General features: G+C 54.9%; 1 protein-coding gene across 1 annotated transcript; it reads left to right on the top strand.

The window, feature by feature from the left end:
• Positions 1 to 9,127: 9,127 nt before the first annotated feature.
• Positions 9,128 to 22,223, top strand: LOC149341244 (uncharacterized). Its single transcript, XM_089543219.1, has 4 exons — positions 9,128 to 9,271; positions 20,364 to 21,194; positions 21,308 to 21,458; positions 21,523 to 22,223. Exons 2-4 carry the CDS (start codon positions 20,388 to 20,390, stop codon positions 21,831 to 21,833), a joined length of 1,269 nt encoding a protein of 422 aa, XP_089399345.1. The 5' UTR covers positions 9,128 to 9,271; positions 20,364 to 20,387; the 3' UTR covers positions 21,834 to 22,223.
• The last annotated feature ends 1,071 nt before the right edge of the window (positions 22,224 to 23,294 follow it).

The raw sequence follows: 23,294 nt of genomic DNA, 5'->3' as shown, positions 1-23,294 counted from the left end.
GACCATGACTGTGAGTCCGGAGCAGTACGAGTTGTTGCACATGGGTGCCCAGACGTTGGCATGTAAGCAATCCTCAGACGCCGGCGGTGCGTAGCTGCTGCTGTTTTCGTGTTCGGCACCGGACGGACGCTCGTCTAAAATCGACTGCGGCGACTGATAGCACGGCGCTCGCGCTTTCGACGCGTCAAGTGTCGAGTTCCAACTGTCCACGGGCCGCGGAGCAGAGAAACGGTTCAAGCCACCGGTGTCGGCGGCGTACGGTATACCGAGGAAAACTGCCACTTCTTTGCCGAGGAGCTTCCGTTTTCTGCCGACGACGGTCCCCTTAGAGGTATTTGCAATGATTACGTCGCGCGAACGACTCGCAGAAACCGCTTCAGCTTTGTTGACAATTTTTACCATTGGATCTTCGTCGGTGGATATCATTGGGGTAGAGTGTAGGTAGAGCGTATCTGTAAGCGCAGAAATTGAATCGGGACTGACGGACACTCCTTCGTTGTGATGATTTGTAGTGATCGACTGAGGGTTACGAATCTCCTCACTGGTCGTGTCTGCCTGTACAGTGGGAAGGGTATTCTCTTCGTCGTATGACGTCGGCACTGAGTCAAGGCTGGTTTCTCCAAAAGATGCATCTTTCCGGGTGGAAGCTGTCTTGGTGATGCTGTGCGTATAGAGAACCTCGGAATTATTCTTGCAGGATTCGGTCTCTTGCGATATCCGCAAACCACTTGGTTCTCGCTTGATCGAGTTTGCCGAGGACGTGAGAAGAGTGTCGAGCGTTCGACGGTGGCTGTCATTGAAGGCTGAAACCTGAGATGCGCTGCTGCCATCGAGATCGTTCTGGTTTCCTGCAAAACTAGAGGTGCTGTTGCTGAGGCGTTTCCATGCAAGCATAGCTGAAACAGCCGTGGTCGACAAAAGTGTAAATAGGGCCAGCCACATGCAAGGTGAAGATCTGAAAAAGATTGCAGAGCAAGCGGAAGTTCTGTTTATCGGCGAAAGTGCATGCACACAATAAATCTTGTAAAAATCTATAGTTGCCGAAAGCGATTTGAGAAAAGCGGTAAAAACGGATGCGTGTGGAATGCTAAACATTTGCGATATTTAACTATAGCAACCTCGTAGTAAAATAATTCCTACAGTAAAACAGTGGCCATGCACATGAAAGAACACCGTGCGATGGACTCGATGCCTTCAGACATCGATTGTTTGCTCTTTTTTTCTTGAACCTGTGAGTGTCTCTGGCCCAGTATCTCCGTGATCTGGGCCAAAAAGCCTGTTCTGAAGGAATGTCGTCCGTCGTATGACCCTTGGAGCAACCGGTTTTTTGGCATTTCTGTTCGATGACCACAGCCCAGTGTCCAATATGACAGTGCCCTTAGACCTCTTTTTGAAAAGGTAATTCCTGCACTCCGAGTCAGATGTCGTCTTGAATCTGGACTGCAGATCTGTAAGCTGTTCAAGGCCTAAACCCGTAATTAAAGCCAATTTATCACCGTTCAAGTACAACATCGCCGTACATCTTGATTTCTACGGAAAGAACTTTATGACATCGAATCAGACTTTCGTGTCTTTTAACAATAATGTGCCTGTAGTGTAGCAGGTCTGTTGCTTGCTGCCCATTACGTGCGGAAGGCACCTGACTTGAGAAAAACTTGCACGTACGTGATTCCTCACATTATATGTGTGGGGATGGCATTCCCCAAAGGAAAGCATTGCACGGTCTGCGTTTTCCCCCGACATAATTCATGTCGACATAGCGTGCCGATTCTTTCCTTTCTAATTTTGCATTGTCTAGCATTAAATGGGAAAGAGCCTGGGCACTGTCCTTGATAGACCGCCAAATGTACAGTTAAACTCGTTATAACGAAATCGAAGCGAAGGTCGCGAAATTGATCAATATATAGAACATGACAATAGATAAGCTTATCTGTAACCTACAAACACTGAACCCACGCTATAGTGACGAGCTTCTTGCGGCGACTTGCCGGCCGCCGTCGTACTAGCACACTTTGGGGTTATCCACTGCCCATCATAAGATGTCTAATGATGTTACCAGTCCATTATAAATAGAATAATCGCTCACTAAAATTAAAATACAGTTGGTTTCCACAACGCATTTGGCAGCGAAGGACGCCACGCTAAAGCCACAGCTAGGCTTGGGTTGGCTTCACCGCATGACAGCGATGTAGCTGGGAAATGCAGCACAAAGCACCGAAGTCCAGCTTGAAGCAAACTCCACGTTCACCTCGTTACGCGGTCTCACTGCGCTAACGCTCTCAGCAAGTGCCCATTGCCATGCAGCAGACCTGTCTCCGTGCGCGGAAAGTAATCGAAGAGCGCCGTTCGGGGAAGCACCACTTTAGGAGTGCGGCGCGCAGTTCCATGTATCGAACGGCTGACTACCCTATAGTTTTACACAGTATTTTCAAGGGGACAGTCTGTATATTCGATATAGGCGCTAACTCGAACAAACCGGTTTCGATATATTCGGGCTTTATTGTATCGTCGCGAATATTATTGATTTTTTACCGCCGCTCTGTTTGGTCAGCTAACGTTTAAAGGTGTACAAGGATGTATCTTCCGAAGCCCTTTAGATTTAGCTTATCTAGCAAGTGATCACTGCCGATCTCCTCGTAAAAAGTGAAACAGCGCAACGACGGGACAAAAGAACGAAAAGTAGCTCGCACAAGCGCTGCGTGCTTTCCTTTTCCTTTGTTCGTTGCTCCTTCATGTAATGCGCCTGCTAGCACAGGTCAGCACCCTGTCTGCAGCTCCTCATAACCGCGACCTTCTCCAAGCACAGGGGTAAATTAACGGTGTCACATTTGCAGCTACAAACCTTGTGAGATTGGTCCAGGGCGAGCTTTTGCTGATCCAGTTGCGCAGCTCGGCCGTCCGTGGCCCGAGCTCGGACGACGGCCGGCTGGAGGCGACCGCGTCCTCCACGTCGGATGAAGGCTCGATCATCACTGCTGCCTTCGTACTCGTAGTTACCGGTCGTTGAAGTCGACGAACGTACTTGCTGACCTCGAGTAAAATACGGCGCACACCCACTGTGCGGGGCAGCTTCTTCTTCTTTTGTTTCCTCAGTAAAACACGCGCATGGCAAAAACACAGACTCAGTAGGTACGGCCAGTGCTGCTGCCACAAGGTAAATCCTCGAACGCAGCGCAGTCTAAAGGAACAGCGTATAAGTAGATAAAGCCTGCTACCCAAATAGTACAGCAATGGCGGCGACGGCAATTAACTCCACACTCAAGGAGCTAACAAGCGTCACCCACAAGGATTGCACTGTGTGTTGTTGGGACTGGGAGTCCGAGCCAGGAAACGGTCGAGGCGACGGTGAGTCAAATGACTTTTATGTACAGTATGTACAAGGGCTGTTACAGGATACAAGGGCCAAGAGCACCACGGGCAAGCACAAAGAAGGAGGGCGGCCCCGGCGGCGAGCGTAGCTCCGGCGTGATGGCTCTTCTGCTGCCCGTCTGCTGCGCGGGCTCAGCGCGGCTCCGTTTTTAACTCTTTCCTGTCCGCGCCTATTCCCATCGATAGCCCGCTATCTATGGTTTCAAGTTCGTATTTTCCCGCTTTTTGAAGCGTTCCTGGACAACTAGCGCCATCCAGTGTGAAATAAAAGAACTCTTCTTTCAGTTTCGCTTTTGGTTTGACTTTTTCCGCCAAGCGGTGATTTTTGAAGCCCCTCCGGAGTCAGCTGACCGGCGCTCCTTGATTCCACCATGGCGTCGACGTCGCGCGCTGCTGCTGCGCCGAAACCGCGCGTTTCCACAGAAATTGATGCTCCTGAGAGTTCGTTTTTGAACGAGAACAGCAGCAGTGGGGATTCAGAAGACGACTTCGGCTCTTCAGACTTCAGCACCGACAGCGAAACTGCGTCAGGCCGACCCGGAACGTCAACAGCCATGCCTCGGTAAGTTTCGCTTTCTCCCCCGAAATGTACCACTTTTGCTGCGCGCTTATCGGAAAAGATCAGAGTGTTCTGAAGGTCATAACTCTTATCTGCAGGGTGTCAACGTCTTTCGGGCGGGATTACTTGCCGCCGGCAGCGCAGAGAGTCGTGTTTTCGGCTCGAAGACAGCCAGGGGTCGACCTCGGCGTTGCGCGCCGGAGTGTCGCACGGCGCTCAGCGGCGCGGTCGTCAACAGCTTCATACTTTTTGACGCGCATCGCCAGGAGCATCCCGAAGCGCCAGAATTGTCGAGGACATCAAGATTTGATCAGTTCGCGTTCAGTCTTGAATTGATCGAGCAACTCCTCGGATTTGATGAGCCACATCCTGAGGACCCCAATGTTCGCCCTCTGTTTCCGCCTCGTGATTCACCTCAGGGGCTGCAGCACAAGCCGCAGAAAATGCAAAGTACCGGATCTGCAAATTGTGCTACGAAGAAAAAAAAGGTGGAACAAAAAACAAATGTTTTCTGTGAGACATGTGCGGCCAACCTCTGCTTCACGGCAACAAGGAACTGTTTCGCGCGGTGGCACGATAGTCACTAGGACTACTGTTTCCTTTCCTAGCCCAGCTAATACTGTTCGCAGCAAACTGAAATTTGCTGCAATGTTGCATCGATCCCTGTTGTAAAAAATGTATATTTTGAAATGTTTTGTTTTATTTTTGTGACGAAACTTTGAAGTTTTTGTGTGTTTTTTCTTTGTAACTACAATTTTCTTTCTGGTAATTTTTTTTTTCATCTCTTACTCAATAAACATGTTGACTGTGACTAATAATAATGTGAAGAGAATTTCCTCCTCTACAATTCTATACCATACACTCCTGTAACAAGCAAGTTTTGTTAAAGAAAAAAAAATATTAATGATATGACCTGAAAACCACCTTTTCCCCGCGGACAGGAAAGCGGTGTCGGTTGCGGCCGCCAGCAGTTCAAATCCTCCAATCAGGTCACGGCACTGGCCACCGTTCAAATTAGACCAATGGTCGAGAGGCGACGGCCGGTGAGCGTCGGAGGAGTTCGCACCGACGGAGAGGAGGGGAGGAGAAGGGGTCCGCGTCGGTGCCAGCGTGGCGGATGATTCACGCTGCAAGCCGCGACATGTCCGAGAGAGTCTGGGCCTGCTTTGAGCGTCGGCGAGCGCGCAGCGCTGGTTTCCAGAGAGGCCAGCCAGCGAAATGTGGGCGCCGCCACTACAGCACTGTGACGTTCCCGCCTGTCGGGGGTCAGTCACAGTGCAACACAGTTGTTTGTTGCTATCTACGGGTTCTGCTGAAGCGAGGAGAATTGAGCCAACACACAACGCATCCGAGTCAACCTAATTTATTTACACTCTGCCTGAAGGTGTAACTGGGAGTTCCGCTCACCGCTGTCTTGTATCAGGCGTCGCGGTGCAGTCCGGCCAACAGGTGCCTCGCTCTCGGCTGCTCTGGCAGGGTGGCACTCAGGCTGGTGGCGGTCCCACGTTTCGGTGACTATGACGGGTGGCGGCGTCAGGCTTCTTGGGCGTCTCGGCTGGCGGTACTCTGACGGGTTGTGGCGTCCGGCTTCTTGGGCGTCTCGGCTGGCGGTCCTCTGACGGGTTCTGGCGTCCGGCTTCTTGAGCGTCTCGGCTGACGGTCAGTTTGCAACGGATGCCCTCGGGTCCGGCCTCACCGACTACAGACCAGCGCGATCTGCCTCCGTCCGTACACTTCGCCCGTCTCTGCTGGTTCTCTTCTGTCTCGTCTGTCTCCAACGCCTCTCTGAGGACTCTCCTTCTTTTTCTCAGTGTCCTCCTCGCCCAACGGTTTTTCGCCGTCGCTGCTCATGCATTCGACCAAGGGCGCCCGCCGATTTTTCCACGAAGCCGCGAAGGCCGGAGGGTCCCATTGGGGATGTGGTTGAAGGAGATCAGGTGTCCCTCGGAGGGCGACGGTTCTTCTAAACCAGCGCCTCGCCTCCGCTGCTGGAAGCCCTCTTGGTGCTAACTTGCCGGCCTCCCTCGCCACCTCGAGCCATTAGTAAGGCCGTCGCGTTGCAAGACAATGCAGGCCAGAGGGCCCGCGAACTCCGGGAAACTGTTCGTGCCGCGAGCGTTCCGGCCTACCCTCGGCGCCGCAGGGTGCCGGCCTCTTCGCGAACGCGGCGCTCATGTTCAGCCGAAGACTCACTCCTCTCGAAGTTGACATATTTATGAGAGTCACGGCTGTCCTCTCTCTTCTCGCATCAGAACCCGGGGTGGTCTCTTCCAAGAACCCCGGCTTGGTCACGCGACCACGGCATTCGAAAACTTGGCCGTCAACGGACAAAGCGAGTCTTCCTCTAGCAGCGGAACAGAGCAGCTGTCCGGGGAGACAGTCTATTTTCCAAGGGCCTGGGGCCCTCTTTTTTTTTGGTTAACTTCCCTTAATAAAGACCCAACTCCCAGCCTTCTCCGAGTCCACAGCCCGTACCTCGCAACAAGGCCGTCTGCAGGCGTGCATGCGCGCACACACAAACGCACAAACGTGCCTGTCTCTGCGCCAAAGGGGGGGGGGGGGGGGGGGGGGGGGGGGGGGAGTTGGGGACGCGCTGCAAAACGGGCCGCAGGGATGCGTGTGGTCGCGCTGGGCGCCCCGCTCGGCCTCTCCTCTTTAGCCCTCTGGCTATTTCGCACGTCTTTGTGCTGCGCCCGCTGCATTCCACACAACCGCCTTCGCTGACGGGACAGGGCGATAATTTTGAGCCAGACACAGTGTCTCTGGTGTTAGTCGATGGAGAGAGTTCTTTTGGGCCATGCCTAGGCCTCCCGTACACAGTCCTTCACAGCACCACCGCCGCCAGACAATGCGCCACGAAGACGAGCTGCTTCCGCGTGGCTCGGATGCGGGGCGCGCTCATACACCAGGCACCTCCAAGTTCTCGTCCGGTGTTCAGCCGCAGGTAGCTCCAGGCTCCTTTCCGTGAACAGGGCCCGCTCGTCCAGACAGGATCACTGCTTCGCAGCTTTGTCGCCCAGGTGACTGGATCAGCTTCGCTCGGTCCTTCGGAAGCGCTTGCTTCTCAGCATCGGTCGTTGATCGTTCTGCACGTTGTCAAGAACCGACCGACAACAGGCAACACCCAACACGAGCAAGTGCCCTCCGTCACCCGTCAAAACGCCAGACTTAAAGGTCATAAAAACTCCGCTAGCAATAGTTCTGTCCCCTTTTCGCTCCCTCTTCAACAAGAGACACATGTGGGATACCAGAACTCTTAAAATAATAAACTCAAACAAAGTGTCAAACGCAAGCAACACAAGGAATGAAATGTTAGTGTGTCATGCCTAGCCAAGCACTAACATTTGTTAGTGCTTGGCTAGGCATGACACTCGCGCAAATCTTCATTAGCGGCATGCGAATTTGTCGGCTTGCTATTCATGCCAGTTTATGCAAATCCGTGTGAACCTGTGCACGAAATAAAATATTGCGCTTGTGACTCAGTGCCCTCATGTTATTTTTTTTTATAAGCGAACCATGCGACCGACTTTTACGGATTTAAAAGTACAGAACGCACTATCACGCATATCGTACTCATTGCAAAGGCACTCATTGCAGCTGCGTCTGTCGTCATGACCCACACAACATGATACGATGAATGAGCCGGCAGGCCAGGAAACGGGACACAAACTGCTCCGTTTAATGAAAGGACAGCGCGAAGAAACACGGACATACGAAAAGACGACACGCACACGAGCGCTCGTGTGTGTGTCATTTCTTCGTGTGTCCGTGTTTCTTCGCGCTGCTCTTTCTTTAAAAGCATTACCAACTAGCCCGGAACCTTGCTCTTCTAAACTGCTCCGGCGGGATAGAAACGTTGACGCCTTGCTCCATTCCGCGTTTTCTCCCAGCTGTAAAAACGTCGACTGGAAGCGTAAACACCACTGCAACAGAAGAATCCTACAAAAATAAAGAGATGCACATTCTGCGACCAGAAAGAGCCATAGAACCAATTTTTACTTAGCGCGAAGGAGTTGCGTTAGAATCGGGGGTTAATTCAGCACAAATCCTTGACTCCTGCCGTTGTTATCTGCTGTCGTAACGCTTTCTGCATCCGTGAAAAAACAAAACGTCCTAGAATCCCCTCAGAAGGCATATTGCGGCCCGCTAACCAAAAAGCTTGCAGTAACGTGAAAAAATAAAAAAAAATACACGTCTCTAGCAAATATGTGTCTGAGTTAGCGTACTACGACCATCATGCATACACCGAAGTCATTACAAAGCAAACATTTGTATCGCAGGGAAATTTCTCAGAATGATAAAATAAACAACATGCATACATCTGCGGCTGTCTGCGAACTGGCACGGGTCATGCGTCCACTCGAAATTTCGTGCTGATAAGCAGCTTTGTTTCTGAGAAAGCGCATTGTAAAATCTGCTCAAGGCAGTAATTTCAACGAAAGCGCTTGTGTAATCGGTCGTTTGTTTAGACGACAAAATAATCCCGTAATTTTGCGGCAAGAATTAATTGCACAGCAGAGAGCTATTTAATTGCTTGTGCTGCTCAAAGCAGAGAAGCGAGGCTGTGAGAACGCATTTGTGCTCATTCGAGCAAAATTCCGCGCTGTTAATACGAACAAAAAGAAATTGGTCAAAAGTCGTGTCATTCATATTTATGTCATTCGGAGTATCAGGAGAGACCGCCAACAGTTTGAAGTAACCCTATAAAACGTATTAAAAGCGATAAAATGCCAGAACCAGCCTTCCCAACGGCCCTGTTACGTGCACTGGATAATGAACGAATTTCCAACATGGCGCCTCGTCTTCTCCCTGCATGCCGGACTACCGCCAACTGAAATCGCCTCTATTTTGGGCCACTTCCACAAATACCAACGAACGGTGCCCTGCGCCCTCTGTTGATTAATAAGATGCCTCGTACATGATATTGCCGTAACGTCTGGGATTCAGTCATCCAGATGGCTAATTTAGCGCGTCACTTTATCTAAATATTGCTCGCTTTTTTTTTTTTTTTTTTGTCATGCCGCGTCCGCCATGTTTGAAAATTCGACCAACGGCTGCCTCGTCGGCCATTTTCCCGCGCTTCTCGCTCATCCGTTCTTCCTCCCTCCGCATCTCAGCACCCGGAGCCTGCGTCGACGTTGTGCGCTGCCATTGGTTGTCAAAGCGCGGGAAACGAACGGCGGCTTTCTATTGGCGCTTGGCCGCACAGTAGGAGACCCCGTGGCATCGTTTTCGTCAGTGCGGGACGATGTTCGTTGCGGCCGTCAGTGAGAGACGAGGACGCGAGTAGGACGGCCGCGCCTGCGGTGAGCCGCTGCAACGTGAATGACTAGTCCTGTATAGGTATGTGTACTACTATGTGACAGTACTTACATTGGTGAGGGCCGTTAACTTAGGACTGGTGTAATACGTTAATACGAGGGAGATTTAGGAATTCTGACAAATATTGGCTTGTGGCTGACTTCTCAATGTTCAGTGCTAGTCCGATATTTTTCTTTGTTAACGACGAGATTTTGAGTTGTCAAATATTGTCATGTGGTTGATTTCTTAACGTTCAAGCAGTGCTTGTTTGGATTTTTTCTTTGTTAACGACTTCAGTAGCTACATGTGGTGGTGGTGAAAAACTTTAATCAAGAGAGCTTGAGGGTTAAAAAAAAAATAAATAACCCTGCTGCATGGTCGGCATCCTTAGTCCGGGACACCGCATGACGAGGCCCCGTCTCGCGCCCGCTTGACCAGAGCCCTTTGGGACTCCAGTGTGGAGCAGTTGAGGAGGGCAGTCTCCCATGCCTCTCGGGTGGGGGTGGGGGAGGGGGGAAGGTGAGGATTCTGAGTACATGCCCACACCATGTGAAAGATATCGCAGATCTCTCCACAGTGCGGGCAGCGCCCATCTGTGTTCGGATCGAAGTGTTTTGCTATTGCAGGACAGAGAAGGGTTCCTGTCTGCAGGCGCCGCAGAGTTCGCTCCTCCGCCTTACTCAGCCCCTTGGCGGGTGCCGGGTAGAGACGGTGGCTGTCGCAATAATAAATTAGGATTTCGCGGAACCGCAGAAGCGGTTTATGAGCTTCTGAGCCATGAGAGCTAGGATGAGGAGCCCGGTGTGTGAGCGCTCGGGCGGCCGCATCAGCGGCCTCATTGCCTCGTAGACCCTGGTGGCCAGGAGCCCAGATCACTTTTGTGCGAGTTGGATCGGCGAGAGCGCGTCTTAGAATTTGCGAGGCCAGAGGTGATATTTCGCCTGCAAGATAATGTTCACAGGCCCGGCGAGAGTCTGTAATAACCGTTTTCGATTTTGGATCGGCGGCAGCGAGAGCTATTGCGACTTCCTCCGCTCGTGTTGAATTTGGGGCCCGAAAAGATAGCCCATCGACATTCATTCCCCGGTGGACTACGGCAGCCGTGAAGAATCCTGCGGGCGACGGCCCTGTGATGTCCACGTAATAGACGCCCTCTTTATACCCATATTGCCTCTCAAGCGTGCGAACCCGCGCTTGTCGTCTGCCTTCATGTGAAGCCATGTCCATGTTACGCGGGAGCGGAGCGACCAAGAGCATGTGGCGCCACAGCACCGGGATGTTCTCCGTCCCCTCTGGTATGCATGTGTGTTGGATGTGTAAGCGGTTTAGCAGGCGGCGCCCAGGCACCGTCTGCGATAGCCGCGTATATTGGTTCACGAGGTGGGCCTCCCGCAACTCCTGATAGGAGTTTACCACTCCCAACGCCTTCAGTTTGGCTTTGGAGGTAGCCACCGGAAGGTCCAGTGCTCGCTTTGTTGCCTTCCTGATGATGGCGTCAATGCGCTCGTCTTGTTGTTTGGTGGTGCGTAGGTACGGCACGGCGTAGAGGATCCGGCTGGTCACGAAGGCATAGGCGAGCCGTAGCGCGTCCCTGCCCCGCAGACCACCCCGCTTGTTGGAAACACGGCGGATCATGCGCCCTACCTGTTCACCTATGCTCTTGAGTTTCGCTATAGTAGAGTCCGGCCTAAGTTTGTTATTGATGAACAGACCCAGGATCCGGAGCTCCGCCACTTCTCTGATGGGACCGCCTGACAGAGATATGTGTAGAGACGTGTTGTCCTTGTGGTTTGTCCTGACGTGGAGAAGCTCTGATTTGGCGGGAGCACATTGGAGACCACAGTCGGCAGCATATGCTTCGACTATGGTGGCGGCCTGCTGAAGGCGGTCCTCTATCTCCCCAAGGCTCCCCTCGGTGGTCCAGATTGTAATGTCGTCCGCGTAGAGTGCGTGTTTTATGCCATCTACCTGAGCCAGTCGGCCGGGCAGGTGCATCATGGCGATGTTGAAAAGGAGCGGTGATAACACCGCCACCTATGGTGTACCTCGTGTACCCATAGAGTACGGGCCGTACTCCTCGTCCTCGATCCGGAGGAGTGCCTGACGCGCAGAGAGGAAGTCTCTGACATAGGCGAAGACCTTCGCCCCGCAGTTAGTGGTGTTCAAGTTAGAGAGTATGGTGGCATGTTTAACATTGTCAAACGCCCCCTTAAGATCGAGGGCGAGAATGGCCTTGTCGTTTTGTTGCATGGCTGTGGGTCGTATTATGTCCCTGTGTAGTTGGAGTAGGACATCCTGTGCAGACATGTGCGGGCGGAACCCGAACATAGTGTCTGCAAAGAGGCCCTTACCCTCCATGTATGGAGAGAGGCGATCCCGAACCATCGTCTCCATGAGCTTTCCCACACACGAGGTTAATGAGATGGGTCTCAAGTTGTCCGTAGTCACGGCTTTACCTGCTTTGGGGATGAACGTTACAAGGGATGTTTTCCATTCGAGTGGGAGCGGACACCCATCCCAGATCTGATTTATGTATTGTAGCAAATGGAGATATGCACAGTCGGAGAGGTTCGCCAACAGTTTCACTGTTATGCGATCCCGACCCGGTGCCCCACCTCGGCGCATTTTAGCCAGGGCCGCCTTAAGGTCATGCAACTCAAAAGGGGCGTCTAAATCCTGATTTGGCTTGCCGGAGTACGTGTACTCGGGCCCAACCGGGTCGTTTGTGCGGCAGAGATACCTGTCGCACAAAGTGTCCGCAAGTTGCGCCGTCGTACCTTGGTACCCGTGCAGAGCCCGCCGGAGCTGTTTTTGCGTCTCCCCTTTCGTTTGAGAAGGGTCGATGAGGCTGCGCAAGAGACGCCAAGTCCCCTTCGAGCTTGTGGGAATCCTGGCTTTCCGCCGTCGCCTTTGCGCGGCTAGCCGGCCTCCCGCGTTGTTTCTCCTCTTTCCCTTGCTCCCGCCTCAGGCGGTGGAGAGGCGGCTGGGTGACTAATCACTGTCATTTAGCCACAGCTCCGCCCCGGCTCCCCAAGGGCCTTTGCCATTGGCGCCTTTTGGCGGGAATTTGGGACCCGCTTTGGGCGGCCGCGCACCCCGCGACCGTCCGAGCGGGGCCCAGCGAGAGAGAGATTCCTCCGAGACAGCGTAAGGTGCGTACGTTACTGTTTGTCCGTGCCGGCCATTGCCGTTCGGACCAGTGCTTACTCGAGCTCGCCCGCACGTGTCCTCTGACCTGCAGCGGCTCGAGCCTGTCCAGCGGGGTCCAGCGACCTCCGACAGGCGTACCTTGCGTTGATTGCCCACTCTCTCTCGCAACCGGCCCAACGGTCGACACGAGAGAGAGATCACAGCACTGCCGCGGGGACATTCTCCTGCAGCGGCGTGCTAGCGGCACGCATTGCTCGAGTCGCTTCGTGCGCGCAGCGGAGCCTTGCTCCTCGCGCGCCCCCGGGACGGGGTGACGATTGAGTGTGTGTGTATCTGCTGAAGGACGACGTGAATAAACGTCTGCTTTGTGAACTTGGAGGCCTATTTCTTTGCGGCGAATCGCTCTCCTCCCAGCGGAGGTTGAGTGCGCTGCAGCGGTGTCCCAGTGTGTGTGTGGTGACGGCTGATCGGGGCCCTTGACTCGCGCGAAGCTCGAACCCGCGGTGGGTGGTGGCCTGTGTCCACTTAGAAACCCACAACTGGCGCCCAACGTGCTAAGTCATTGGCGCTTACGCCTTTGATGGCACAGCCGAGCAGGTCGCCTTGCCGATCACGCTTGCGCACCATGTCTACCCCCAGCGGGGCACTCGGCAGCTACATGTCGGCTCCCTACGGAGTTTTAGCGTCGTTTGATCCGCTGGCTGCTGTTCCTTCGAATAGCTAGACACCGTGGTTGGCCGCGGCCCCTATTGGGGTTTACGGCGGCACAACCCAAAATGTCGACCACGCGGCTCCCATTGGAGCTGTATCGGGAGCACCCTGCGGTGCATCCGCTGGTCACATGCCTCAGCTGTGCATGCTTTCCGCCCAGTGCGAAAGCAGTTCGTGTCACGCTGCCGCAACCGGCAGTTTCGAACAGCAGCAGCCGTGCCCTGCGAGCAGTCAATTCTGCTCTGGGAACGGCGAGGCGCTGGCCCGGTTCCCTGTGGAAGCCGCGCCGCTCATCGAACTAGGAGCCTTGCCTCCCTCGTTCGTGCAGCCCGTCCAAGCCTCCACTGAGGCCGGGGCGCAGTCGCTGAGGCCGGGGCTCCATTGAGCCAGATGCGGAGAAACTTCGAGCCATACTCGAATTTCCCGCGCCCAAGGATGTACGCGGCCTGCGCCGTGGTGTGGGAATGGCCACTATTATCGTCCTGTGCCCGCGTGCAGGCACCCTTGACCGAGCTCTTGGGAAAGACTGCCGCGTGGCGATGGGAGCCCGAGCAAGAGCGATCCTTTCGCCTCCTGTCTAGTGCCATTGCCGAGACAGCGCAGCTCAGGCTACCCGACCTGACCAGACAGTTCGTAGTCCAGACTGACGCGAGCGATCTGGGTTTAGGAGCAGTTCTCCTACAGGAATTCGATGGCGTGCTGCAACCGCTGGCCTTTGCCAGCCGCTCCTTGCTGCCCTCGGAGAGGAATTATTCCGTGACCGAGAAGGAGTGCCTCGCCATCGTGTTTGCACTGCGCAAATTCGACGTCTACCTTGATAGAACGCTATTCGTGGTGCAGACAGACCACAGTGCGCTCAGTTGGCTGATGCGGCTCCGCGAGCCTGCGGGTCGGCTGGTGCGCTGGGCTCTCCTGATACAGCATTACGACTTTTCCGTGCAGTATCGAAAGGGGAGCACGAACGTGGTAGCTGACGCGCTATCCCGTGCCCCACTCCCCAGCGGCGCCTTGACGCCTGTAGGCGGAGGGGGCGAAACAGCGGACGAGCCGCCGGGCGGCAAGGAGGGGAAGCCCGCAAACGGGTTAACCCATTCCGCTAACCAGGCAAGCAGCGCTTCGCAAAGCGGACGAGAGGCAAAGCTCTTCGTGAGCGCCTCGGAAGTGCCGACGCGAACGGAAATTTTGGCTGCAAACCTGAGTGGGGACGAGACCAGGCTCCCCTCTGGGATGACTGGAATCGTTTTCAGCCCTAAAGAGCTACTGAAAGCCCAGCAAAATGACCCCTTTTGTCGCGAGGTGAGCGACGGTCTCAGGGTGACGGAGCGCCGTGACGCTACTTGTATTGTAGCGGGCGCAGGCGGGCAGAAGCCAGCGTGTGTCGCGGCGAACCCCGGGGATTCATATTTGCTGGACAATGACGGGCTCGTGCTGAAGTACATAGCCACCGATGACGAGTCCATCGACCCGTTCTAGGTGGTTATCCCCAAAAGTCTAAGAGGCGCACTTTTGCGATTCTCTAATGACGAGCCACTGGCCGGTCATCTGAGTGGCTCCAAAGTTTTTGCAAAACTGAGTCATTCGGTGACGTGGCCCGGCATGAAGCGTGACATTTTCCGCTATTGCCGTTCCTGCCATGTCTGTCATGCGGTGAAGTCACGGGGCGGCAAGCCGCCTGGAATGATGAAACCGATTGACAGTGTGCGTCCGTGGCAGATGGCCACCTGCGATTTGATGGGGCCTTTCCCCAGGAGCAAGCAGGGGTTCATAGACCTGAAGGCCTACGCGTCACGGTCTGACGAGCTTGCGCCGATACCCATTGGTATCAAAGGCAAGCGCAAAGGCACAGCTGGTGCTGCGGAACGCAAGCGTACGGAGTACTGGTACAATCTGAGGCGACGGTCACCGGTGTGATTGATGCCGGACGGCGGACTTTTCCGCAACCGAAGGCACGCAGCCTCAGCTAGCTGGCGAGCTTTCTCGTCAGGCCCTACCCAGGCGAAGCACGGTGTGTTATTATTATTTTTTTTTTGCGGCATGCTCAGCTCCAGCCTTGTGTGTTTATCAGTTTATTTATTTGTTTGCTTGAGTCAGTTTCTAGCCACTTTCGTTTCCCGCTTGCTCGTCTGTTTTTGTTCTAACGTACCCAGATGTACATAGGCAAACTTCAGCCCGCTCGTGTTTGCTCTTATCTTCTAGAAGGAATAGATTGGATTAGGTGTCGTTTGTACGGCGCGCCTCTTCTCATTTCCGGCCCGACTGTGGGTGGTGGGCTCGTTAAGGAGCCGTGTGTCGCGGTGCGGGTTTTGTGCGGCCCGTATGGAGGGGAAGTTGGGGGGGCGTTTGGGGCGATGGGGGGCGGAAAGTGCACCCTTTGACCCTCGCCGCGGCGCCTCTGGACGCTTCTGATGGGGGGGTCGTTGTCGCCGACCAGCGTCCGCGCACGTGCCGGTGTATGCGTGTTTGTGGCTGTGGCTGTGTGCGCGCGTAACCATGAGCCAAGGCGACGCCTGTGAGTTGTGCCGTTGCGTTCTTCTGCGTGAGCGCGAGGATGAGAAGGACCCCTCGCTGTGGCCAAGGTTACACATCAGGACGCCGCCGAACGTCCTCGCCCGTTTCAGCCGGCGTGAAGTGGGTGCACTAACTGTCTTGTGCCCGAACGTGATGTCGTGTCCAAGGGCGCGAGGTCAGTGCTCTGCCGCGGCCCCGTCGTCATCAACGGAAAGAAGACCGCCATCAGTCGTCGGCCCTCCCAACCCGTTCAACTTCAAGTCTGCGAGCGGTGAGTCGCCGACCGGCCCACTGGGCCGCGCCATCGAACTTTGAGGCTGACATCCACCTGTCACATAGCTGTACAGTTGTATTCACATCTTCTTGGGTACCGTGTATATTATCTGCAAGCTGTTTTGATTTACTGAAGCGTATGCAAGTGTTGTTTGCCTTGTTTTCCTTTGTTTGTGTTGTTTTTTTCTTACGTTGTTGTGGCTGGAACTGAAGTGTATCTAGTTTTTTTTGTGTATTCATTTCTTTATTTTGGAACTGAAGTGTAGCTTATTTTTTTTTGTGTATTGATTTCTTTATTTTGGCCGCGTGCTTTGCCGATGGGTAGGAGGGCATTTAAGGAGAGGGGGATGTGGGAATCCTGGCTTTCCGCCGTCGCCTTTGCGCGGCTAGCCGGCCTCCCGCGTTGTTTCTCCTCTTTCCCTTGCTCCCGCCTCAGGCGGTGGAGAGGCGGCTGGGTGACTAATCACTGTCATTTAGCCACAGCTCCGCCCCGGCTCCCCAAGGGCCTTTGCCATTGGCGCCTTTTGGCGGGAATTTGGGACCCGCTTTGGGCGGCCGCGCACCCCGCGACCGTCCGAGCGGGGCCCAGCGAGAGAGAGATCCCTCCGAGACAGCGTAAGGTGCGTACGTTACTGTTTGTCCGTGCCGGCCATTGCCGTTCGGACCAGTGCTTACTCGAGCTCGCCCGCACGTGTCCTCTGACCTGCAGCGGCTCGAGCCTGTCCAGCGGGGTCCAGCGACCTCCGACAGGCGTACCTTGCGTTGATTGCCCACTCTCTCTCGCAACCGGCCCAACGGTCGACACGAGAGAGAGATCACAGCACTGCCGCGGGGACATTCTCCTGCAGCGGCGTGCTAGCGGCACGCATTGCTCGAGTCGCTTCGTGCGCGCAGCGGAGCCTTGCTCCTCGCGCGCCCCCGGGACGGGGTGACGATTGAGTGTGTGTGTATCTGCTGAAGGACGACGTGAATAAACGTCTGCTTTGTGAACTTGGAGGCCTATTTCTTTGCGGCGAATCGCTCTCCTCCCAGCGGAGGTTGAGTGCGCTGCAGCGGTGTCCCAGTGTGTGTGTGGTGACGGCTGATCGGGGCCCTTGGCTCGCGCGAAGCTCGAACCCGCGGTGGGTGGTGGCCTGTGTCCACTTAGAAACCCACAAGCTCATCTGACGCGCTGCCGAGTTGCAGCGTTCTATCCAATTGGTGTCTGTGAGCTGGGCGGCATATGCCGCAGCCTGCTCCGTAAGTTGTGCAATACGAGCTCTAAGCTTGCGATTCGTCTTGTGTTTCTTCCATCGTTTTGTTAAGCTCCGGCGCGCCTCCCACAGATGCAGGAGGTGATTGTCCACTGCGGGGATCTCGTCGGTGGTGTGAAGTGTTTGCCTGTGTTGTTTCTGTATGTTGGTGACCTGTGTTGCCCACTCCGCATAGCCGTCAGAGAATAGTACCGGAGGGACGTCCTGAATTCGAAATTGGTGCCAATTGGTTATTTTCGCCTGGCCCCATTTTTTACGGGCTGCCTTCGCCAAAAGCGTGATGCGGAGAAGGCAGTGGTTGCTGCCCAGGGTATCCCCCAGGTTCTCCCATGTGGCGTTTGTAGTGTTCCTAACCAGAGATAAGTCAGGACACGTGTCACGGGTGACCGAGTTGCCCACACGTGTGGGGCAAGACGGATCCGTGAGCAACGTAAGACGAAGGGTGGAGATGAGCTCCGCCAGCTTGCGTCCCCTGGATTTCTCGAAGTGATAGCCCCAATGTAGACTGGGTGCGTTGAAATCCCCAATGATCACCAGGGGTTCATTGTCAGCCGACTTGAGAGCACGATAGAAAATTTCGCTGAAAGTAACACGCGGCTTATGCGGGGGGCAATACACATTAAGCATATGTATTGACGGGTCGCGGCGCCTGAGAGGCAGAACCCTCACCATGGTGTATTCTTGCTCAGTCTCCAGATCAAGATCGACCTGAATCGCGGTGTATGCTTTATGCACCAGGATGCAGGTCGAGGGGCCCCCCTGAAACGAGCTATACCCAGAGAATTTAGCATCATTGCCGGGCTCTTGCAAAGCAAGAAGCGCCGGCATGTCACCAAGGGACTGCAGGTAGAGCTGGAGATGTGACCGTTTTTTGCAGGCTCTGAAACCCCTGCAGTTCCATTGAATGATTTCGAATTGGTCTAATTTTTTAGCTTTCTGAGAAGGTTTGCCAGCCATATTGATGTTTTTATTTTACAGTGCTGGGTAGCCACTCGGTTCGGAGGCCGGCGCAGCCCCAGGTAGGGGTTGCATCAACGCCGCGGCTATCGGCCCGGAACCGCTTTCTTCCGCTGCCTGTCGAGGAGCTATTTTACGTTTTAGCTGCGGGGAGTCGCAGGAGAGATAATTTTTTATTTGGGAGCTGACCCAGGGCTGCACCGCCTTAAGGACAGAGTCAGTCACCTGGGCCGCAATGTCGGGAAGCATTGTAGCAAATGCGGAACTGAACATGTCCTGAAAGGACTCGCGGACCGCAATCATAATTTGGTTCGGGAGCGCTGCCACCCGCTCCTCCAACTGCTCGGCTTTACGCTCCAGGGCCTCGAAGCGGCCGGCGTCCGCGGGGGCCGAATCGACCACCGTGTCCGCGGTTTGCCGCGAGACGCTAGTTAGGCAAGATGATACTGAGGATCCGCCATCACTATCCTCGGGCTCAGCGTTCTGCATGGGCTCGGACTGCCCGGCCTGCTTAGCTTCTAATTCTTGAATTTTACGGGCGAGAATTTGATTTTGGCGCCTGAGCTCCTCTACCTGCCGCTGTAGGGCGGATTCGGTGGGGGAGGGAGGGGGGGTGGGCCCAGAGACTAACCCACTCCAACTGCTCACCTGATTTTGGCGCGGTACCAGAGGTGGGAAATCCTCGGCTTTCAGGACCGGTGGCCTCGTCGGGTTCCCGGACTTCACAAATTTTGGCGGCCCGGACTGGGCCTTCTTGGGTTCGGGCTTGGGCCCCGGGGCCTGCTTGGGTCCGGCCGTGGGCGTCTGGGCCTTTTTGGGTCCCGGCGTCTGCTTCTGCTTTGGGGTGTGTGGGCGTCCCGGCTTGACGACCTTGCGGTACTTGCCCGCGCAGCCAGGCGCTCCGGTGGGATGGCTGCCTCCGCAGATGAGGCAGCACGGGGAGCATTGATGTTCAGCTGGGCCACCGTCAGGAGCAGCAGCAACCTGAGCCCCGCAGCGTTCACAGCGTCCAGGCTGCGGCCGCGGGCAGGCGTCGGCCCGATGCCCCACCGTGCCACAGCGAGGGCAGGCAGGGATTGTTTTCTTATAGAAGCGGACGGGGAGACGCTCGCAACTATAAAGCACGGTCCGCGGCACCCTTGTCCCCACAAAGGTGACCACAGCAACCTGCGTTTTGCCCAGTTTGCGCACGGATAGTACGTTGGGGTCCTCACTGAGTTTTTTCTTGACAGTCTCAGATGTCTCGTCCGCGGAGACGGTGATGACGCCCTTGCAGAATTCGCCGGAGAGCTTAGGGTGGCCCCGGAATAGCAGCGTGCGGCCTCCGACCGGCAGCATGACGTCCCGGAGCAGCTTCTCCGCAGCTTCCACTGATTTCAGTGTGCACACGAGCACATTTTGCTCCCACACGGGCCACACTGCAAGCCCCACACTTGCGGCGTCCCCGAGGATGCTGCGAACGGCAGCGCCGGCTTGTCCGGGACCCAAGGTGGCCTTCAGGTCGATGGTTTCTCGTGGCTTAAGCACCACAATGATTTCGTCTTTCCCGATGCGGGGCGTGTGTTGCGGCCGCCACCGGGGCTGTTTTGCTTGTTGCACAGCTGCATGTTGAGCGTTCTCGCCCTGCACATGTGCAGAGCGTCCCGCCACCCGTTGCTGGCCGGCGTCCGTGTTGGCGTCCCTGGAGGCCTTAGTCTTCCTGCGTCCGCGCCATACGCGGACCATGTCTTGGAGGTATTCCTCCTCGCTGGGAAGAGGCTCTTCATGTTGAACGGTTTCCATGTTAACGATCCCTATGGAGGTAGGATCGTATCCGGTGACTTGGCCTTGGACCGCCATTGCCGAGGAATCCCAGAGGAAACCCCGAACGCTGCCGGCGCAGGCCTTGCCACCGTCAGGCTTAGCGCCGCAGAGATGGGGCGAGGTCTTCAAAGCACTGAAAATGGAACAAAATTCAGCGCACCTTGGCAAATGTGGTGTCCACGGATGCCGCTTAGGTTGCCGGAGACGATGGTGCCAAGCTTTCTACGGGAAAGAGTTGAGGACCGCAAATAACAGCGATCATTGGTAGAGCCGACGTGGCGTGCGACCGCTCGCGCTGCCTGCCACCGGCGTCCAGTAGCTACATAGGCTGTGTAGGAGAGGGCTCAGGTTGCGTTCTGGTGCATTAGTTTTTTTATGGCGTGTAGCATCCATTTTTTCTTCAACATGCGCCATGTTGGATTGCTGTTTACTTCCAATGCGTTCGCGAATTTGCAGTGACTTTTTTTTTTTTTTTGCAGCCGCGGCGACGACCACGAGCCGAGATGGGGTCTCAACAGTTCTGCCTCAAGTGGAACAACCACCAGTCGAACATGCTGGTCGTGTTCGAGCAGCTGTTATCAAACGAAGCGTTGGTGGATGTGACCCTAGCGTGCGAGGGTTTATCTCTGAAAGCTCACAAGATTGTCCTGTCCGCTTGCAGCCCTTTCTTTCAAACGCTGTTCGTCGAGAACCCCAGCCAGCACCCCATTGTGATAATGAAGGACATGCGCTACATGGACCTGAAAGCGATTGTCGAGTTCATGTACCGCGGCGAGGTCAACGTATCGCAAGACCAGCTGACCGCGTTACTCAAGACCGCGGAAACGTTGAAGGTGAAAGGTCTTGGCGAAGTCACCGGTGAGAACAAGCAAGGCGCGCTCGTAAGTGTAGACGGTGCGGACGCTAAACCTGTGGGCACTCCTCGTACCGAATCTCCGCCGCTAAGTAGTAAACTTAAAAGAGGCCGACCGCGGCGGCGGTCACCCAGCGACTCCGAAGATGCGCCGCCGGCAACGCGCATCAAGGGGCCGGAGAGTCCCGAAATTATTGAGGACGGTAGTTTGTCTAGCGACCGCGTGCCCGCCCTTCCGGCCGAGTCTCCTTCGAGTCGGACTTCTTCCACTGTGGCGGTGTATTCAACGGCCGTGCCTTCAGGCGCACTTCTCGGTTCCAGCGCCAAGGCCACAAACTCTATGACCACATCGCAGCATACTCAGGACTCGGTTGGTGACGACGTGGGGGAGGGCGACGATGCAGACTTTGAGGTGGAGCCTTCGAACCTTATGGAACAGTCTATTACGACGGAGAACGTAGGTGCTCCCTTGCTGTTTTGCTCCTTTTAAGAGTCTGTGCGGTGGACTCCGTTCTCCGTAAAGTTGCGTGTTTTTATTTCTAGTGCTTATGGTTGCTTGCCCTTTCGTAGGTACCTGTGTTCGCGGACGTCGCCTCATCATCGCAAGCACTAGGGAACGAGTCACAGCAGTCACATCACACAGGGTCCACATCAGCAGACAACTCAGCACTTGTTCCTGTTCAAGCCTCATTGCCTTCAGACATCTCCATCTCGAGTCAAGGTAAGTTGTAATACGTCTGTGTTCAGTCATGAAGCCTAAGCCACCGTTGCTGTTTTGTTTTCAGTGGATATCAAGCCGTCGCCTTTTAGTTTAATGCCCTATGACGAGCAGGCGATATCGCCTGTCGTTGCCGCCCCTCCTGCCGCTGCGTCGTCCGGGGACGCCGCATCTGGCGCCATGATGATGTTCATGGACACTTCTGGTGTTCCTGCCATCGCCGGCCCGTCCAATTATCATCCGGACAAGCAGCAGTCAACGCCGTCTCATGGTACGTTACCCCCTCCCCGTACTCTCTCCTATCCCCTTCTCTTGCCCCACGACAGCCCTAGCCCCCGTCGTGCTCGGGGTTCAGCTTCGGCTGCAACGCCGGGTTAGTGCGGGTGCTACGGTTGCATCGGGCTCTATTCCAACGCTGGTCTCTGGTTCTGCCTTTCAGGCATGTTACATGGAGATTTGTTCTCCACCTGAGACCACCGTTCAATGCGTTAATGGTTAACTTGTCAGGGTTATGTAAGAGCTGTGCTGTTTTCTCTGTATCGCCCTGCTTTGTACAATCGACTAAGTAAAATCATCTTCCCTCGCTGCCTCGACCCCGGAGGCTTCTCAGAAGACGCCCAGTCAATTGTCCCGTCTCTTGTGTCATTTTTATCTTCGGCGCTTTCGCGGTGCGAGTTTCCAAGTGGATTGGGGATTTTTTTGGACCTTCGGAAGATCTTCAGACCACCTCGTGCTGCCTGGCCACTGCGAGGATGATGGTTTGGTTTGGTTTTATGGGGTTTAACGTCGACCCAAAGCGACTCGGGCTATGAGGGACGCCGTAGTGGAGGGCTCCGGAAATTTCGACCACCTGGGGTTCTTTAACGTGCACTGACATCGCACAGTACACGGGCCTCGAATTTCTCCTCCAAAGAAATTCAACCGCCGCGGCCGGGATCGAACCCGCGTCTTTCGGGCCAGCAGCCGAGCACCATAGCCACTAAGCCACCGCGGCGGCCCTGCGAGGATGACATCCAGCCTGCAGTCATCACGCGCTTTTTTTTCGCGTCTCGTGCCATTGCGGTTTTTCGTTCCGACTTGCTGCAAGCTCTACCAGTCTCAGCTGTGGATGGTAAGTCACTTCTTAGCCCCGTCCCACTCTTTCCACTCCCTTTGACGTAACTTGTCAGGGCCTTAGGGGTTGCGCTTTAATTGCGTTGTCACTGTAGTGATGCTTTGTATCTGTACCGAATGGAAGTAAATTGCTGGTTAGGTTCTGATGTCGGGTTTTTCTTTCTCGACATTGACACGGGGCGACAATTTCAGAAAAGAAAACTGCGTGGATGGGCGATTGGAAGTATGCAAGTGTGTGGCTGAGGACGTATGAAAGTGTGGGTGAAAGGAGAGGTGCGAGAATGGGTGAGTGAAAGTTGTGCTGTTACACCGAACATTGTACAGAATTTTGCTCGTCGCGATACGTGTTGTTACACTGGGCAACGGGTACGGAACCAAATTAAATGGCAGCTTTGCTAGTTCCAACTTTGTTGCAGTGATTAGATAAAGCTGTCCATGAGTTGGTACGTGCTCGAAGGGGTTGGGTTCGCTGTGCGTGCGTTCTCGCAGGTGCCCCCTCCCCCTGGACTCCAGCCGGACAAGGTGAACATGGTGAAGATCTGATCTGCCTTAGCGAAATAAAAGTATCGAATAAAGGTTTATTTCAATAGAATTGTCTAGCTGCTGTGCTTTGTGCTTTCGGAGGACGCCAGTGTTCTGGTAAATCCCGAATGGCGTGGAATTGGCAGTGGGGGCGCGGTGGCCGCGTGTACGGACCTGCGGTTTGTGGTACGGCAAAAGGTAGGC

The sequence above is a fragment of the Amblyomma mixtum genome, chromosome 5 (genome assembly GCF_055824585.1).
Source record: "Amblyomma mixtum isolate Tamu chromosome 5, ASM5582458v1, whole genome shotgun sequence".
Taxonomy (NCBI): Eukaryota; Metazoa; Arthropoda; class Arachnida; order Ixodida; family Ixodidae; genus Amblyomma; species Amblyomma mixtum.
This window is presented reverse-complemented; position numbering and strand designations above follow the sequence as displayed.

What these genes read in the sequence shown, in the direction of transcription:
- LOC149341244 (XM_089543219.1), top strand. Translation starts at nt 20,388, where the DNA reads ATGGGGTCTCAACAGTTCTGCCTCAAGTGGAACAACCACCAGTCGAAC. An exon ending in AGTCTATTACGACGGAGAAC is followed by an intron (nt 21,195 to 21,307) that starts GTAGGTGCTCCC and finishes GCCCTTTCGTAG; the next exon opens with GTACCTGTGTTCGCGGACGT. An exon ending in CATCTCCATCTCGAGTCAAG is followed by an intron (nt 21,459 to 21,522) that starts GTAAGTTGTAAT and finishes TTTTGTTTTCAG; the next exon opens with TGGATATCAAGCCGTCGCCT.